The following is a 17,094-nucleotide window of genomic DNA, read 5'->3' as shown; positions in this document are numbered from 1 at the left end:
GACTTTCTTTTGTCAAAAGCATAGAAACAAATCTAGCGACTTTTTCTGGTGTTATTGGAGAAGTTTCTGGTGTTTTGACGTTAAAGCACGTACCGTTCTGCACTGTCGTGAACGAGCAGCAGGTGCTGCCGTGAGCCCCTCCGCCGCCGCCCACAGAAGCCTCGCGCAGCAGTCCCAGCTGCAGTCAGAGCAGAGAGGAGACGCACTCTCTGCAGATAGTGTATCTACAGGTGTTGGCTTAATTTTTACACGAAACAAATAATAACTGTAGCTGTGTTTCAGCTGAAGGACAGCAGTGAAGGCCCAGGTATAAAATGCACCGCCCGCCACTGCCATTGATGATACTGTGAGGCCAACTCTGACTGCGAGGAATCTGGCTGTCACCCTAGATGACCAATTGTTGTTCTCAGCAAACATTGCATCGGTTACATACTCCTGCAGATTCCTGCTCTACAACATCAGGAGGATTCGCCCCTTCCTCACTGACGAGACGGCGCAGGTGCTCATCCAGGCTCTTGTCATCTCCCGCCTGGACCACTGCAACTCTCTACTTGCCAGAGCCCCAGCGTCGGCCATCAGACCTCTGGAGCTTGTCCAGAAAGCTGCAGCTCGCCTGGTGTTCAATCGCCCCAAGTTCTCCCACACGGGCTCCCTGTAAGAGCTTGCATCCAGTTCAAGACTCTGGTGCTAGCCTACAAGGCAGTGAAAGGAACAGCTCCTTCCTATCTCCAGGCCATGGTCAAGCCCTACACCCCCGCTCGGCCACTGGTCCCTGCGGCCCATCGACCTGGTCACGTTTTTTCTGTCCTGGCCCCACAGTGGTGGAATGAACTCCCAGCCTTCCACTTAGCACTTATTGTGTTCGTATTAGTTTGTTTCTGCACTGTATTTTTGCTCTGGTTTATGCTCTGGTTTATGCTCTTCGATGCTTGTTTAAAAAAGGAGATGCACTTATGACTTCTGGTGACTAGTAGTTCTCTTGAACACCTATGTTGGATACACTTATTGTCAGTCACTTTGGATAAAAGCGTCTGCTAAATGACTGTAATGTAATGTAATTTAATGGATGAAATGATCCAACAACTGAACTAAACGCGCCTCTAAAGACAGATCTGCCAAAGTGAAATGTCCCTCGGACGAGGGTTAAATGTCACATTCCCTGAGGGTAAGCTAGTGCCTTTTGAGGATGGATGGAAGGGAATATTATATGTGTCTAATGGAGAAATAGATATCGTCTCAAGGTCACAAAGTGAGACCACGGTATCTGTAATAGACAGAAGGACCCTTAGAGGAGGAGGAGGAGGTGGAGGAGCAGAGAAGATGGTTTAAATTCCTGTCCTCGGGGAAATCTCCATCCATCTGGGGAGTCGCTGAGAGTGCAGCCAATTCACATGCTCTCACAGGCCCTTAATTTCGGGAAACATATGCCGCCGCTTAGGCCTTTTGGAAACTGTGCATGTGACAGAAATTGGTGTTTTGGTGAACATAAACTGGTTGACCAGATGAGGGATTAATAATGGTATTTACAAGTGACACAAGTACATGTATTACTCTTTCCTGAATGTGCTCTCTCTTTTAAATCTCACTTTATGTATTTACACCTCATAATTGCCTCTGCAACACATAATAATGCAAGTTAGTCAGTGGCACCAACTAACAGCGTGTCAATATATTTTTTCAGCAATCTTTTGCCGTTTTGTGTGTGTGTGTGTGTGTGTGTTTATTTATATATATATATATATATATATATATGAAATGGATGCACTCACGTGAAGTACAAGCATCTTACAGTAAATCTATATTGAATGTAGAACTTAAAGGATGCTTTCGGCTATGTGTCTTTGGTTGTGGGAGTTATATTGTTCCCTTCAGGGATAGAAAGCCATTGCCCCTCAATACAAATATTCTCTCTTTGAATAAACATAATCCCCAGGGGTCCCGGCATGGTCACCACCTGCCCAAACTTCGTCTGCTGCTAACTGGCCTTAAAGTGATGACATCTTAACACACCCAGACTCTGCAGCGACAGCGCCACAGTGTCTAGTTTACAGTTAACTCTATACAGTTTCTCAGGCTTAACTCTATCCTACTGCAACACACTGCGGTTCCCCCCCTACTGTGGCAGCCCCAGAGGGGCGCAGAAAATTGTGGAGTGGGCTATTTCAGTCATTTCGGTCCCAGCCCCCACCATGTGCATCAGAGCCCGAGGAGCAGATATGGTCCGAATTGTGAATCCACCCACACTGCATGTCACTCTCTATAACACAGAAAATGTGAGCGTGCTATCTACGCCGTCCACACATACAGTACATGTGCACAACACACACCTACACATAGCCTTGCAGAAAATGTTGCACACGTATTACAGTGGAATGGAAAACTTCAAATAAAATTATGGAGTCACTTACAGAATCAATATACTGTGAATAACAACAGTTATTAGATATTCCTACGTTCCCTTTGCGCTTATTTCAGACTGCTTCCAGTCACGCTCCTGCTGTAATAATCTGTAATCTCATATCAATGTTGCATCTACGGTTTGAGTTTGAGTGGGAGCTCGGCATGTTGGCACACTCATTGTCTGCCTCCTGATGGAACACTTTCCACTCGGCTGAATTACCCACTCCATGATGACTCGATGCAGCAGAGCAAAAAATGATGCTCCCTGGGCTCCCATGTATTTAGATTCTTTCAAATGGATTCCTTTGGCCCCCCCTCATGCTGCAGACCCAAGCCGCGATAGGAATATAGCCTGTAACGGATCAAGGCTACTGGCCATCCAAATGATAAGAAAATAGAGATTTTTTTTTGTATTTGACAACGTGTGCGCATGTGTACTACGGTGACCAGACGCTCCGGTTTCAAGATGGGTGTTCTGCGTCCCAACAAATATCACGCTTGTCAACATTCTCCTTTTCCGTGCTGACATACACTGTAGACGTTTGTCATTTTTTTGTCCCACTCATTATTACCTAAACCGCCGTAAAAACCTAAAACAATGTACCACACATCTAAATTCAACAGTGATTTGTCTGTTTGTGTGTCAATGCATTGTTGTCAAGGCTGTTGATATGAAAGGTGCAACTCCTGTACGCCAACAGTATTTTCTGTTCTCCAGGAGGCTTTTGTAAAGCACCTGGTCTGGTGTCGAATACTATGACACCGGCACTACATTTGCACCTGCATTCATGCACAGGTGGGTAGATGCTCACTGAATTCGTACCAAATCCACCATTATCACAAAATGTCCCAGAGCTACTAACTAGATGCTCATTCGACTAAAGTGCTGAGATGGGTTCTTGCTTTGGCAGGGTGTCATTCCCATTCAGTCACTGAAATTGTTTATGGATGCGTTGCAGTAATTCAGTCCATTTGAGAATATTACCATTACTGGAAAGAATGAAATTACACATTAACTGCACTGAGAAATGAAATTGCTCTATTCCCAAACAGGGACGATTTCAATTTAAATGTCCACGCACAACTAGGTTGCAGTGCTTGCCTAAACTCACAGAATCATTAATCATGAAGCAGTTTTACTGTGTCATTGATCGGTTTGATCCGTCACCAGTCTCCCCTCCTATATCAACCCTTGCTCTGGGGGCCCATCAGTCTGTGTGCAGGCAGGAGGGAGGCGACCGCGCTTCCTATGACCTTTTGACCTTGTGTTGACAACTCAGCCGCCTCAAGTTGCAGGAATGACTCATGCGTGTCGAGGTTGGCATGGCGATGACATAAGAAGTTATACCACAGGGATTATATTGGAAGGCTTCTCCCACTTCTGTATAAGCATTCTATGGACAGGAGGTTAAGACATGGCAGACCGGATGCAAAATATGCCAATATTATTCTGCTATGACCCCACACCCACGTTATTGAACAACACATCTGCATTGAAATTGGCAGGAAGAGTGCGAGGTAACGTTAGCTGTTAGCAGCCAGTTTGCAGCACAGTCCTGCTTGACTAAATAAGGGAGCGAACGGTTAACATTGACAGAGGTCCCGTTGAGTGACATTGTGATGTATGCAAGCTCTGTTCAGTAAAAATGACTTTTTGGTGACGATAACATTGTGTTCAAATGTAATCTTAAATTATTTTATGGTGAGAAAGTTAAATACATCCAGTTTTCATAGCCACATAAATAGATATTAGAGATTAATTATAATCTGTTTAACTTCTTAATATTAGCTCTAAACCGATTATAATAGATAATTAAGTTAACTTGTGTCTGACAATAATATGATAACATTTTGAATTTTTGACAGTTTAAATGGTTGTTCTTAACATTCTCTTCTTGGTATTGGTTTTGTCGGATTAATGGATGGAATGATAAATGATCTATAGCTGCAGTCATAGCTATGATACATTTGGAACGACGGATCAAATTATCACATTCTATACAAAAAGCAGCACTGTTGCATGTTGAGATAACTAATGATTCTGCACACTGTTACCTTCTCACAGAAATATAACTTCAATCCATATGATGATCGCACTGCTGCAATGAAAACAGGCAATCATCATTTCATGTGTTTAAAAGTCCGATGCAACCTTCACCACATCATCCCCTCTCTCTTTCTCCTTTCCTGTCACGCATGTGTCAGGAGGCAAAGCACGGAGATCCTAAAAATAAAAATGCCCACAGATAGTCAAGTGGTAAATTCCACATCTGGGGCCCCACTGGCCAAGGACGGAATCCCACCACAACTTCTTCTCTTGTTTGACTGCTGTGTCTGCCTGTATCTAGTCACTCATGTGCCTACTAAAATACTATTAATTGACTGATCATTTTGTCTCTGCTTCTTCTTCTCTGGAACATGATTATCATTAGCATTTTCAAGGTGGGTCAAAACTGAAAAGTTTATCCTCTGGGAAGTATGAAAGTTCTCTCTAGGTTCTCTATCGACAGTCTCTGCTCGTTGCATGCATGCTATGTATATTACAAAAACACTTCCAACCTTGCTTTACTTAGTCTTTATGTTTACTTGCATAACAAAAATACTTTTTACGTTTTAGGAAACGGTTGTGGTTTGGGTGAAAATAATTACATTTGTTACATAATTGGCGTTAGTGAAGTAGGTAAGTCACAGGACAAAACACAGGTACAATGAGTCCACATCGATTTTGTTTCACACGGGAAACAGACAGCGGTCTCCTGGGGGAAAGTCCTAAGTTTATTTGATCCATCCGACTTCCGCTCCCAGTTGTTCTACTCAGACTTTTCACTCTGTACTATCTCAGTTGCTCTGAGCGTCTAATAATCACGTGGATGTTTTTAGTATGAGCAGTTTGTGCGTCTCATACAGATGCTAAAGTCTGCATCGGTGTCAGAGGGGCAAGGACCAAGCGTCTCTTTGACGAGTTGGGAGTGAGAACGGGTCGCTCTGGGAGTCATTAATAGCTGCCCTGGACCACAGGATTGGACGGACAAATGGACAGACGGACAGACTAACCAACACCTCAAAGCATCTTTTTCGGGAAAATGAATGAAATGACTGAGACCTGTGACCACAGCTTCTCGAGGCACACAGCTGCTGAGATTTGGCTCCAACTAAATTCCCTCTCCAAGTGATGGCTAAAACTAAAGCTCCTTAAAAGCAGAGCGAGGCAAGTGAGAAATATCTACTAGCCGGATTATCTCCCTTGTCTTCTCGCCTGCTCGACAAATGCTTTTCTATCTAGTAAACCATGTAGCTTCAAATTCAATTAGGGCCACATAAACATTTTCATGTGTGGCAAGTGAGCTGTGAAAGGGCAGCAAACAGGCTCAGGCTGCAGCTGGGAGAGACGAGCTGGGCCCGATCTACTTCTGAGCAGCAGAGGGAAGAGATTTGAGATGCACTGGAATATTTAGCATGCGCCGAACTAGCTGCTGTGCGTGAGTCTATGGGAACGGCCGTGTCTCTCCATCATTCAGCGATCCATCTATCTGACTATGTACGCCAACCCCATCACATGCCCCCTCTCATCACACACAAAGACAGACACAGCGTAAACACCGTATCACTTACTTTTAGTCACAATCACAGAATCGTTTTATCTGCCGAATAGCGTGACATTTGTCTTTGCAGGATTTGTCCAGTGGCATCAATCCAGCTACACTCTACATACCGGTATACAGCGTGCAGCCTATTTATCATTTTGCATCCATGTGCAGGGCACAATGTGGCTAAAGCTCGAAAGTAAGGGTAATGAATAATCAGTGGTCTCTCGCTCTACTTCTCCCTCTGTCCTCCTGTCCTGCAGCTTATATTACTTCATTATTCTTTAGGCTACCCACTCCCTCTAGTGATGGACAAAGGCACTGCCTGAGGAGCAGCCAGCAGGCAGGCAGGCAGGTAGGCAGGCGGCAAACGTGGGACCACAGGAACGATGGGAAGAGTCGGCTTCCTTTCGCTACAGCCTGGCTGCCGGTGGAAAACACACTGATGAGCTGAGAGGAACAGTTGTTTGACGAGAACACACAAAACGGTCACTTGTGCATGAAAATGACCAACTGAGTGCGAGTGCTATGCTGTGTTGCAGGAAAAGTGTAAAGAGCCACCAAAAAACAACAACCAGGAGACGCCTACAGGAACAGGCAGAAGACAAACACAAAAACACTTGATTAAACGGCTCTCCGCTGTGAGAAAGCATTTGTATTTAAGTGGTGCAACATGATAATTACCTGGGCTGGGTTTCTTCAGAGCTGCATGCTACTCTGTGTGTTTCCAACAAGGCCTAGTTTTCCTCGGGCCCCCTCACCCCTCATCCATCTCACTGGTCTGGATAATGTGGCGACGCCTTCACTGGTGGCCCCACCTCGGCGAATGTTAATAATCATACACAGCCTCCACTTTCCTATCTGCATTCCCAGCACTTATCAGCGTGATATCGGCTTTGAATGATAAACGCTGTGAGCAGGAAAACAACCAGGTCAGTTGTTTCAATAACCCCTCAGTTATTATATCAGATGCTGAATCCATGTGCTCCATGCTGAATGTATAGATACATAATGAGTAGGGAGCTACATGCACAGAACAAATAGTCAGAATTCAATGCACTGAACTAAACATGAATCACACACTGAAGTTGGTAGAGAGCACTCTCTGTGCAACAAATTTAAATGTCAAATTTAAATGTCAAATTTAAATGTCGTGATGTCTTTACACTGACATGTTCAAAATTAGGCACTGGAATGAGATCCATCCCTTTCAAGATAATTGATATTGTCTGGGCAGACCACACAATGAAAATGGGCCATTATTCATCATTCAGAAAAAATTAGATAACTGACTTACTTTTGAAGATTACACAATGACGTATTCATTGTTAAAGGGACAGCGATGGTCAACCCAGACTACGCGGGCATTGATGTAATGTTGGCCCAGACATGATGAACCCCGTCGTGTGTTTTGTCTGACACACGTTATGTCATCGGTTGCGAAATGACTAGATCACCACCGAGCGTGTTGAGTGGTGGATCCAGGTGTTTCTAGAATCAAGATGTGCGCATCGATGTTGGCATTTTACAGCTTTCCTCTATTTTTTCTGTCATGATTGTGAAAAGGTCAAGCCTATCGGCCCATGCTCCTGCTATTATATTGTGACAATGTGATAATGGGTCATAATTAAAAGGGCTTTGGCACATGGCTACCGTCGCTAACGTGCTGTGTGAGTCAAGAGGAGCCATTTGCGCCATGTGTGTGTGTGTGGGTCTAAATGTTAGCAAACCATTGCATACTTAGGCATCCAGTGAACACTACATTAAACCATTCAATTAGCTTAATAGGCATGACATGTGTTAACGAATCAAAATTATAATTCTGAAAGACAGTAGCATCGAGTTGGAGTCATGTTTCTATCTGACTGAATGCAAATCTAATATGCACTTAACTTTTAGTTCTGTTTTTATTTATATCAAATACTGCTGTAGATGGGTCCAATGCGATCTCATCCCCACTCGTCATATTTTGCGTACCTTATTGTGTAGCATCTTGATGCTGAAGGTTTGAGTGTGGTTATTTAACCCAGAGTTGATGTTGTGAAACCAGGGCGGTCAGGTTTAGGCAACAAAGCTATTGCTCAGGGTTTGGACAACGTCATGGTTTGGCTGAAATAACTAAGATTGTGATGCAACGTCAACTGGCCACTGCCACTTTATCGTCATCTGTTTTATCGTTAATGTCATAAAAGTCCCTAAACCACAAGGAAATACGGCACCAAGAAAAAGTCTCACTGTGTCTGAACTGGTACCTGCCTTATTTTCACTGTAGCCTGAAGGCATGTGACACACTAGGAATAATACTGAGCACCATTGATTGTAAAGGCCCACTATCAGTCTCTCTATGACAGGACTGGGGCAGCACTGTGGCTAGCTTCACTGAGAATTACTGGGATTTAGAAGGTTCAAGGTTCTACTTCGGGGCGAGAAGTAGCCTGCAGTGTGATGAGCCCGGTTCCGGAAGACTAAATGCACTTTTTGATCAACAAAATACACAGCAATGTGGGCGAATATTCAAGAGGCTTCATTACAACTATGACAAGAAAAGGTGATGGAAGTGTTACATTAAAAAAAGAACAAGCCCTCATCGATGCTGCCTTCTTATGTGCTGCTCTCAGCACGACGAGCCACACTGCAGAAAAACCACCGGGCTGTTGACGCAGGCAAAAAGAGGCTCACAAGCTGGAGCACGTAAAAAGTGTCCGACTAAGGGTGTTTATTTAGTTACACGCCTGTTACCACTCATTACTCAACATTACTGCTTGTATTCAGTACAAACCTCCTACGTCATGAATAAAAATGTGGGAACAGAAGAAGAGGGAAAACAAGCGGTGAGGGTCGAAGTGGGGCCGCTCGGGGATGACTTTATTACAGCTAGAGGAAAAGCCTTTGAGGTTTATGTAAAGGAGGGGGGACGTCATCTCTTACTTTTCATTATTGGTTAACTGTTTATGATTACATATCTACTTGCAGCAGGTTTTGTTGCTGAGGTGTTTATATTTTGACCTGTTTACTTACTACAAACAAATTCCGCCTGAGGAAATGAATAAAGGTGTGTGTGTGTGTGTGTGTGACTGTCTGTCCTGGTTAATCTCTCATACTACTGGACCCTGATAGTTTTGTGTTTTATGATATCATTTTTTTTTATTAAACTATTTTATTGACTGTTTTCTACCATCATTGACTGCTGACTCATCACGCGTCACTCCTCACAGCAATTGACCAGTCTAACAACGAGCCTCACCAGTCTGTTGCTTGCTCTCGGTTTAAAGTGGAGCATCTGCAACTGCAGTCTAGTTTCTAGAAATGCAGTCATACCTCTCAGCAAATAGAGGCAAGTGGATTTGAATGCAGTGTCTTCCCATCATCTCGGCACTGGAAACAGACTGGCGCTGACTAGCAGCTACCTCATTCGTCTGTGCAATGGCAAAACAAACTAGGTTACAGGTGGCCAACGTTTGTTGTCAGATCCTGGTGACAAATCTCAAAGATCCTTGAAAGCAATTCTCGGCTGAAACAACAGAATACAAGCAGAAAAATAGAAACAGCTGTCATGCAATCAGCAGAAACAGTGATGTAATAAATGCTACTTTTGTCATTTTCTTTTTTTGAATTTTAGACAAAGCAATCTCCACTCAAGGTCAAGTAAGACCAGTTTTCATGGATCCTTCATTGAAACTTTCTACAATTCTGACCAATTTAAGGACTTCTCGTCCATCTTGGCTTGAAGCGACAATGTGGAGATACTAAACACAGAGCAAAGTAGCAAACGTAGAGAAGGGTCGTCAAATGAGCAAACTGAAAGTAATATCAGTTACATAGCATAATATATCTTTAGGTTGATAATATCAATATAGCATCAGGTCATATTTGTTTTTCATTGAAGTTGAGGTTGTGTCAGAATGATGTGAATTACTTTCAAGTGCCGGACAAGTTTGATCATTTTAATCAGGGTGGGATTTGTGAAAAAAATGTTCACAAATCGCAGTGGTCCTATTAAGTGGCTGTTAAGGTATAATTCTTTTAAATCCATTTTTAAATTGTTCGTTATTGCCTTAGCCCTTCCTCATGCGGACATATAGGGGATGTGATCACAAACAACAAAACAAAAGGTTGAATGCTAATTTAACAAAACTAAATGACTCCTTCAGTACCATGGATAGCGCCACTCACCTAGGCATGCCAGAGGACTTATTTATAAACTTCAATACAAAAATAAAATGTGTCAACACAAGTCTGAACTAGAAGCATTTAGCATGAGTGCATATCTTTATATCCCGAGTGTCACCTCTCTTCATTGAGTAACTAAATGGATCGTTAGCGATACCTTTTTACCTCGGCCTATCTTACGCCGCACAGTATTTTCCTCTGCAGGATTATGTGAGAGTACTGTGCTTTCTGTTCCAGGGAAAGCTCCACCCTCAGAAAACACCTGTACAAGAGGATTAATAACTCATTGATATCCATGACCACTTACAATCTCCTTCATATAGCAGGCTTATGTTAGTACCGTACCCGTCAAGCAATTCAAACAACTCTCAACGGCGTCATTACAATTGTAAAAGTAGCTCAGCATGGAGGATGAGTAAATGAGGGACAATAACTATGTTTGATGGAAATGAAATGCAATTCCCATTCTAAGGAAGTAAGCACAAACCTTGGGGGGGAGGCAAAATTACTTTGAACTGTATATACGGTTGAGGGATGATTTATTTAAAAGGGCACTTTTCAAACTGAGTTTCACGCCATAAACTATGGACAGTCAAATGTTCAGTCACGTACGGCCACTGCTGGAGTGTTTTGTGCAGCTTGAGAGAGGTATTAACAGGAAATAGAAATCCAAAAATCATGAGCATCTACCTCCCGCCGCCATCAATGACAGATGCTCACACAATCCGTTTGGTAATGTGGGGGTGTTTAGGCAGGTGATCTCCATTAAAATCCAAATCGAAATAAAGCAGCAGTTCTGATGGTAAAGGTAATGCGGCGTGGACCCATTTTACAGCCACTTTCAATCTCTCATGATAAACCAGTAGATCACTTTAATTAGACAATGTGTTAATTGAGTGCAGGTTCCCGGGGTGTTATGTGTCAACATTAGTCTCCATCAGTGGCAACATCCTCCAGGCACGACACCATTCGCTCCGACCGAGAGTGAGACGTGATACTGAGAATGATTGAGGGCGGGTGTGTTGTGCGACTTTGTGTCTGTGCCTGTTCAAGTATGTCTCTGGGTGCCTGTGATTTTGTGACCTAGTATAAGACGTATCAATGCATGGGAGGGACAGTGTCTGCTGAAGGAGGGCAGAGAGAGAGAGAGAGAGAGAGAGAGAGAGAGAGAGAGAGAGACGTGCGGCCTATCGCTTCTCTGTGGTCTGACATTATTATTACGTGCTCATCGCCGGCTAGTTCATGTTTGGGAAATGGTAAGCGACATCAACATTACAAAGTATCGCACTTGGCTCAGAAAAATAATAATAACAATAAAACAAAATGTGGATAAGGTCAAGATGCACTTTGCCTCAGGGACTTTGAACTCTCAGACTGAAATCTCAGTCTTCCTTGAATCCGTCCACATGTGTTGTGCATCATGAGGAAGGCAGTGAACAGAAGACATGCTGCCGGGAAAGGTGGTCTCCTGCATTCTCTGAGTACCCCAGATGGGGAAAAAGGCATTTAACAGAATGGAAATGAAACTAAATAAAATTTGACACTGGGATGTACTCATGTAATTAACACACACACTTCTCTCTACCTCACACTCACAGATAATGTCAGCACCCTTGCACTGGAGAACAGGATCAGTGGCCAGGCATATGATTATACTCAGCTCTCTGAAGTCATAGCGAGGTGGCTTCCATCAGTGCCTCTGCCACCGTGGCAATCATACAGGGAACATAACGAGGCCATTAGGTTTGGCGAACGCAGCCTTAAAGCCTCTTGTCCGACCGGCTGGGTTCCCACTATGCACATGCTCATAGCTTCAAAGCTTTTAGCAGCTTGATGTGATCCAAGATCCGCGTTGTGCTGCAGCAACAGGTGCAATGCATCCTGATTGGATGGCTTCCTGAATGGCTTCCTTAATGCGGTGGCGTTTCTGTGCCGAGTACAGTTTTAACATTATGTGCAAACGCGGCATTTTATTCTGGAAGGCAGAGATCAGCACTACATGTTACGGTATCAGAGATGAAATGGCCTACCATACATCATCTTACTCATCCTACACATGGAATTTGAAAGCATAGGCATTACAAAGCATTAAGGGACATATCATGCTTTTAAAAGCGCACTGCATGAAATCAGGAGGTCAAGAGCGAGCCTCAGCCCAACCCCTCACTGCAGCCAAGGGTTTAGCTCTCAAGGCCAGTTCAAGACAGATTGTCCATTCATGTTTTGAGGCACATGGGTTCTTGCCATCAAATCATTCTCCCAGTGCAAAAAAAAACAAAACAAAGGATAGGGAAAAAATCTGGAGACACTAATTGGAGGAGGGAGGAGAGATCGAGGGATAAGAGGGAAACGGCCTGCTGGAAGGCTTTCTGTATTGATGATAGACTCTTTTTTCCCTCTTTCTTTTTGCTCCAGAGCAGAGGAGAGAGAGAGAAGAAAAGAAACAACTTCATAATGTATTACCATCAGTAATTTAGGCTGAGGAGTGAGATGGGTTGATGGAAAGTGAGTGGGAACAAGACCTGGCCCTACATCCTAAATCATGTCCCCAGGCTGCAGACACCATGGATGGAAGTACTACACAGGGCTCTGTCCTTGTTGGCGAGTCTCTGGGCTCTTTCTATACTATGTACTGATGACCATGACATGCACATAGCAGCCAGCGGGGTTGGTAAAGTATTCAAAAACATCCTCTTTGCAAGATATCAGATTCTTTCAAAATGTGTTGACTGTGTTTCTAAAGACATCCTGTAAAAAAATGTGAGAATGGCATTTTTACTGGTCTTCAGCTTTAAAGGACTTACATATTCCCGGAACATCTGTGTTTTTGCTGCAAGGCATTTTTTCCCATCAGAAACCGCAACTACTGAGAGTCTGCGTGTGTTCCTCCGGTCCTCAAAAGGGATTTCAAACACACACAGCTCTATTGATGACTTGCCAGATATGACTGACCTGTGCCTGCATGAGTTCTCATGAATATAAAAGACCACTCAAGTCGAGCTCATGCAGGCACCGTCTTAATTTTCCTCACCCACCCTCCAAAGAGACTGCCACGTGGATGTAGTCACCATGACGTCACCCATTGTTTTGTGGACTGCTGGTTTGATGGCTCGAGTTCAGATTGTTGACCAGCGCCATCTTGTTTTTTTTGGAACCAGAAGTGACAACGCCGTGGTATTGACCCGTATAATCAGAAGGTAGCCCCGCCCTAAAGCATACCCTGCGTTATGGACTATTTCACTCTAAATGGACCATAATTTACTAAATGAACATCATGCTGTATTGAAGAATAGTCAACAGTCCTGAACTATCAACAAAACATGGCGATATTTTGGGTCACTGTTTTTAGATAGAAACATCATTCATTGTAGAAGCTGTTGGGAGAAGTTGTCATGGTCCCGTTTAGAGGAGATGAATGTTTCAAGATCACACTTGAAGAGGCACTGCTAGTGCTATCCATTTTGTATTCAAGCTGCCAGTCACAGAGCCCTTATGCTCATGACTGCAAAGGGTTGGAGGGGGGGGGGGGTCACTTCATAATTTATTATATTCATGGACATAGTTTCACTGAAGTATCCCGACACTGGTTAGTCTCAACATTGCAACATCTACATTCTCAGTTGATCTAAGGTTAAGGCATTGGACCTGCGTATGCCCGAGGCAGAGACATGAAGACACGATGACAGGCACAGAGATAGAGAGAGGCAGGGGGCGTTGGGTAGACAGCTCGTTGGACAGGTACAGAGAGACTTTGAGAGTGCATTAGCCTCCTTGTGTACACGCCTCAGAGGACACACCATTCCCCCCCAGGGAACCCACCGCACCATCAAGTCCTCCCAGAGGTAGTCACAGTACAATACAGAACAGTACAGTATCTGACTGAAATAAGGGTGGCAGATAGACCCAAGAGGTTGTGAATGTATGGCCGATTTAGTGGCAGTCAACCGATAGCAAACCAGTCGGCCCACATCTGAGATTCATTTACATTTAGTCCAGAGGAATGCAATGGTTGAGCAGCTCGGAGTATGGTATCTTGGCTAAAGGTCGGTGGAATAGGGCACATGACTAACACCTATCCAATGACTGTCGTTTTCTAGCAAAATGAAAAGTGCAAATAACATCAAGTTGAACTAAAGCTGTATGTCATTGTCTTACAAGAGCAGCCCATCTGAGCCATTTCTGATCTGGTTTCTACTTGGCTTAGGATAGAAACTGTCAAAACTGGTCAAAAAGGATGTTTGATGATACTATTGTTTATTATTCACGATTTTTATTATTATTTGAAGGGAAAATATATTGTTACTTTGACAGGCCTAATTCTCAGATGCTTTGTACACCCAACCAACCTCACTTAGCAAAACCTAACTAAAGTTATTTTTAAAGGAATTTATATGATGATTATTTTTGGGGCATTTTTAGCGTATGTCTTGTAACAAATGTCCCCCGCTGGAATAGAACCAGTGGTATTTATGTCCAAACGTTGGCTGTTTGGTAAGACACTTTAAACCACCTGAGGCATTGTGTTGGTCGCGTGGTTGTCATTTTGGTGAGGATGGTTTCTATAGTACAGTCACGGGAAAAATGAAAGGACACACAAAGCCTGCAATGGAAGGTGAACAGACAGTGAAGGTTACGGCCGCTGAACCAAGCTGGTCATCCTTCTAACCAGCTAGTCATCCCGTTAGTCAGCCACTCACTCTTATGCCAACTTGACACCTGCTGCAGTTAAGTTAGAGGACTTCAAGCTCAATCTCCCTCTACTCCATTCATCACCCGGACAAGTGCCAACAGCCAATGAAGATGAAGTAGCAGATCTCCTCTCTTGAGGATGCTCTCGAGGCCCGCCCTGACTTCCCTTGCTTTGCCACGACAGAAGAAAAGACTTTGAAACAAAGCCCTCAGTCTTCAAGATAATTATTAAAGATTTGAAGCTGAGGGGGCAGTGGCACAAAATAACCTCTTCACCCTTTCCATCCAACACACATTCATGCAGTCACACACACACACACACGAATGTGAGCACACACCAACATGTTCCCCTCACATTGCCTCAGTCTTCACTGCAGGATAAAAAAACAAGTTCATGCACCGTGTCATAATCAGCTCAGACAAGACTGAATATGTGGGATTTCTTTTTTTTCAGATGGAATAAAGCGAGAGGAGCAGCCACAACAACAAATTAAGCTTGTGAAGAGCCCATCGGCTCCCTGTGAGCTTGGTTGTGTAAATGACTTTGATTAATTTTGTCTCATTATTATCTTCCTAGGACCCCCTTCTGTAAGAGGGGAAAGATTTTCATCGATTTAATTTGCAAAAGGGGCCAGAATGTGGTCAGTGTCATTTTAGAGAGGAGGAAGTGCTATTTAGTGCTGCAAGGATTTACACGTCTTTGACCTGAACAGTTAGCTTGTGTCACACAAAGGACTGCATGATGCCCTTCTGTACACACACACACACACACACACACATATATATATATATATATATATATATATATATATATATATATATATATATATATATATATATATATATATATATATATGATAAATGCAACATCTTTAGAATTAAAGGAATTGGTCAATGGAGAGCAATCATTTCTGACTGCCTCTTTCGCCAATCAATTAATTCGATGAAAACCCTCGCATCATTAGGGCGGTATGAATCATGGATTGGCATATCTCTAATTCGGTGCAATTATTTCTGAAATATTTTCGCACTGAAGCTATAATTTACTACAAACTAAATATAATAGACAAAATGCACGGCTTTGAGATCACGCACGGATATAAACAGGTGTGGGTGCACAGTGTGATTAAATAGGAAAAGAAAGGACATAACAAAGTGCGAGTTCGTGCGTAATTTCTACGAGAGTCAAAGGTCGCGACCATACAGTTCACAGTCGCTGCTAAAGTCTGGCATTTAGGGAACAGTGTGCGTCAGAGCGCATCTGTAGCTTCGAGTGCACCTGTTAACAGTGAACCGCAACTCTGTGCGTCACGGAGTTTTTGTTCACCCACCTGCTCAAATCACTTTGTTCATTCGGAATTTAGATTCGTAAAAAAGCAGCGGAATATTTAGATGAAGAAAAAAAAAACATGGTTACTTACGCTGCTGTTTTGTCCAGACCAGTAAACCACCGCGTGGTTATGCGCAGAGTCCCCACTCAGAGAGAAAGTGCTGCTGGTGAGCTTGGGCTCATCTTGCCGGTTATTTCCTCTCGCTTCATCCCTGTTCCATCTGACCTCGGACCTGCCGTGCTTTTTTCCGTCAAACAATGAACCCCGATCCTCCGGAGCGCCTGCATCCATGTCAGTCCGGCCGGTCCGCCCGTTCTCACTGAACTCTGACAACTCAGGACCGCTTCTCTTCGCTCTTCGAAGGGCAGCATCCTCACTCTTCTCGGGCTCCGCTGCCCTATCACTGCCACGGTGACTTAATTCACTGGACCCCGATGCGTCTTCCTTTGAGCCTACTCCATCCAAACTGACATGTTGATGGAACTGGGGAAGATCCTCGAGAGAAACACCTGCATCATGGTCGGCGTCCACTCCAGTATTTTGGTCGGTAACCGCGAGTTCCCTAAACTCTATTCGGATGTTTTTTAGGGTGTCCAGATCCCCTGTCGGGTCAGTGCTCATACCCAGCTTTAATTCTTCCACGTGAAGTTGAATTGGAGACGCACAAGATGCGCAAGTTATCTCCGCTTTGGTATTTTGTAGGGTTTGAGCGGCTATCACCACCCAGATACCCAGAGATAAGTGCAAGCCTGGGCAGAAGCCAGCCCAAGTCTCCATCGCTGACAGATATTTGGGGGAATGAAAGACCGTAGGAGACCTTATCCGACGCCTTAAGTCCCTTCTCTCAGGTCGATAACTGACGCCTCGTTTGTCCGTCCGGTTGTTTGGAGGGGAGAAAGTGCTCTTCAGCGAAACTGTTC

At 43.8% G+C, this 17,094-nt stretch overlaps 1 protein-coding gene across 1 annotated transcript in view; it reads right to left on the bottom strand.

The window, feature by feature from the left end:
- The window catches only part of sorcs3a (sortilin related VPS10 domain containing receptor 3a), a gene marked incomplete at both ends in the record, with an annotated part of 206,774 nt that extends 189,823 nt beyond the window's left edge, over positions 1–16,951 (bottom strand). Inside the window, one exon of the mRNA XM_079279217.1 lies at positions 16,265–16,951. Coding sequence (XP_079135343.1) covers positions 16,265–16,951 — 687 coding nt within the window. The remainder of the gene's footprint in view (positions 1–16,264) is intronic.
- Between the last annotated feature and the right edge of the window lie 143 nt (positions 16,952–17,094).

Source organism: Melanostigma gelatinosum, assembly GCF_949748355.1.
Source record: "Melanostigma gelatinosum genome assembly, chromosome: 11".
NCBI lineage: Eukaryota > Metazoa > Chordata > Actinopteri > Perciformes > Zoarcidae > Melanostigma > Melanostigma gelatinosum.
The sequence above is the reverse complement of the archived record's forward strand: the minus strand, read 5'-3'. Positions and strand labels throughout refer to the sequence as shown.